Below are 2,597 nucleotides of genomic sequence, written 5' to 3'. Positions count from 1 at the left end.
TTATTCTGTGCTTGCAGACACTTCAACTTCGTCCTGGTTGTCCCCCACATCCTCAGACTCTTCCTCGTTCGTTGCCACGTCGCCGACAGGGGTCTCCAACCCATCCGTCTCAATCAAGTTTTCCACTTCTTCCGGGTCCTCGTCGAATTCTAAACTGCTTTCTCCCTCATCATACAGGTACTTGGTATCAGTGTCCATGCTTAGGGGCTCTTTCTTAAGATCTTCTTTCGGTTCCGTGGAGGATGAATCATCATTGGACTTCTCCTCTGCTGGGGGGTTCTCTTCTCCTGGGAACTTCTTTCCTCCTGGGGACTCTCCCTGTGGGCAAATCACATCCGAGACAACTTCATCGTCCAGCTGTTCATTTTTGTCACCCTTGGACACCCTCTTATATTTCTGCAAATAGCTACGGACTCTGTTTTCGTAATTCTTCTGATCCTTTCTGCTTGATTGTGCGTTTAGGTACTTTTCATATTCACTAAATCGATCTTCCTCACCAGCTGATATGATCCCATCTTCTTCCTCATTGTAGGACTGTGCCATTGGTCGACTCTTTTCACTCACTTCTCTGTTGTGTTTTTCTTCAAGGTCTTCTACCTGAGGGGACAGATCACCACCAAGAGTGTCGTGTCGCATGATAGTGCTTCTCACCTCTTCCGTCACGAAAGGGTTTCCTGAAAAAGGCTTCTACTTTTCTGTGTCTCTAAAGCCATTATCTCCTTCATCAATTTGAAATCCAGGGCTGGTGATTCCCTGTGCACCTGCAGTATGTCCTTGGGAAGACGAACCGGTAGTAGAAGTATCTCCTTCTGTGGTGGCACCTTCATTTACATAAGCTCCAAAGTCGAATTCGTCATCTAGGCGTATGTCTTCAAATGGATCTACTTCTTCCTCGTTTGTAATTTCATAATTGCTCTCTTGGTAGCTGTGCGCAAACTGAGAATCGTCATTGCCGTAAGCCAAGTTCTCTTCTCCAATGTTGCCACTGACACTGGCACCACTCGCAGAGTTATTTGAAGAACTCCCACTAGTAGTGCTTCCCAAGTTCTCTTCAATCCTTCCATTAAAGAAGGAACCAGTGGAATAGTTAGTAGCTTGATACATATTCGGGTAATTGGGGTACCTAAAGATGTCAGCATAGGGTGCATGCCCATAACCATAAGTATTGTTCTGCAAGTTGCCATTCCTATGGGAGCTGTTACTGTTGCTGAACAAGTCAGAATCGCTACTCGACTTTTGGTACTTATCTGCAAACTGGGCTCCTTCATAGACTTCTCCATAATTTGCTGGCTGGTATGTTGGCCTTTGCGCCCTCTTGCCGGCTTCCACTTGGTCGCTTCGTTCATCGAATGGGTTCAATAGGTACCGATCTGGAGGATTCCCATAAGACAGGTATATTAAGTTTGGTACTTCTATCTCGTCTAATCGATACTGTCCTTCTTCAGAGGAGGGGCTCTCACCATCTTGTCCGAAAATGTCCACTTCTTCTTCCACTGAGGACAAAGGTTCATACTCATAGTCCTCGTCACCCAACAATGGGTATGTCTCGTTGAGATCATTGTTCCCTTCGCTGTGGACTGGGGAGTAAGACCTTTCTTTCGCCCTCTGGTACTCTAGACTCGGAGACCCTTCCATGGAAAGCTTCCCCGACAAGACTGCATCGAATTCGCTCTTCGTGACGTTTCGCTTCAGCATGTGTCTGTTCAGGAAGACCACCTGCGGAATGGAAGAGTAACAGGGGAGGTTAAGCGGCGGAGTGGAAAAATGACAGGGGAGGTTAAGCGGCGGAGTGGAAAAATGACAGGGGAGGTTAAGCGGCGGAGTGGAAGAGTGCCGGGGCAACTCCAAACTGGTGCACCGTTCGGGGTACAAATCTTGGCCAACCCGCCTCTCATCCCCACATCAGGTGCTCTGCACTTACATTCAGAAAAACAGCCGTCGCGAAGGCCACTGCTTGCATGAAGTATAACATGCTGTCGTTGTCCCCTATGCACAGAGCGATCTGTCCTTGGGAACCGTCAACTTTGCCCAACTGAGGCCTGGAGTTCTCTCCACATTGCGCACCGAAGTTGCCGTCGTAATTGAAGACGGAATTGGGAACAGCCTTAGGGGAAGCGTTAGGGGAAGCGTTAGGGGAAGCGTTAGGGGAAGCGTTAGGGGTATCGTTAGGAGCAGCGTTAGGGGAAGCGTTAGGGGCAACATTCGGAGCAACATTCGGAACTGCGTTAGGAGCAGCGTTAAAACCCATGTTGTAACCCACGTCGGTGTTGAAATCAACCCCTTCAGTGGCTCCTACCCCTTCATCCATTCCAAAATCATCATCGATTAAATTCACAGGGTGGACATTCGGGTATCTCTCGCTCCTCAGGGAGTCTTCTGTACCTGACGGGAAAAAACGGGCAGGGGGGTGGTGTCATACGTTTGGAGTCTCTACAGGGGGAGAGGCGGCATGGTTTAGAGGCAAAGTTAGAGGAAGGGTTAGATGCAAGGTTAGGGCTAAGATTAGCAGCCTAGGCAAGTGACGATCCCAAGCTCTCCTTTCCAAACTCACTGTCAATAAACGGGTTTGTGTTTCTCCTGGTCGGCTGGCGATCCAT

At 48.7% G+C, this 2,597-nt stretch overlaps 2 protein-coding genes across 2 annotated transcripts; both read right to left on the bottom strand.

The window, feature by feature from the left end:
- On the bottom strand, nucleotides 1-636 carry C922_04957 (hypothetical protein; the record flags this gene model as incomplete). Its single annotated transcript, XM_008820531.1, has 1 exon — nucleotides 1-636. The coding sequence occupies one exon, from the start codon at nucleotides 634-636 to the stop codon at nucleotides 1-3; it is 636 nt and encodes a 211-aa protein (XP_008818753.1).
- Nucleotides 637-687: 51 nt separating this feature from the next.
- C922_04956 (hypothetical protein) lies at nucleotides 688-2,597 on the bottom strand (the record flags this gene model as incomplete). The annotated part of the gene is made up of 3 exons (XM_008820530.1): nucleotides 688-1,716; nucleotides 1,922-2,382; nucleotides 2,552-2,597. The coding sequence occupies 3 exons, from the start codon at nucleotides 2,595-2,597 to the stop codon at nucleotides 688-690; spliced, it is 1,536 nt and encodes a 511-aa protein (XP_008818752.1).

The sequence above is a fragment of the Plasmodium inui genome, assembly GCF_000524495.1.
Source record: "Plasmodium inui San Antonio 1 unplaced genomic scaffold supercont1.32, whole genome shotgun sequence".
Taxonomy (NCBI): domain Eukaryota; phylum Apicomplexa; class Aconoidasida; order Haemosporida; family Plasmodiidae; genus Plasmodium; species Plasmodium inui.
The sequence above is the reverse complement of the archived record's forward strand: the minus strand, read 5'-3'. Positions and strand labels throughout refer to the sequence as shown.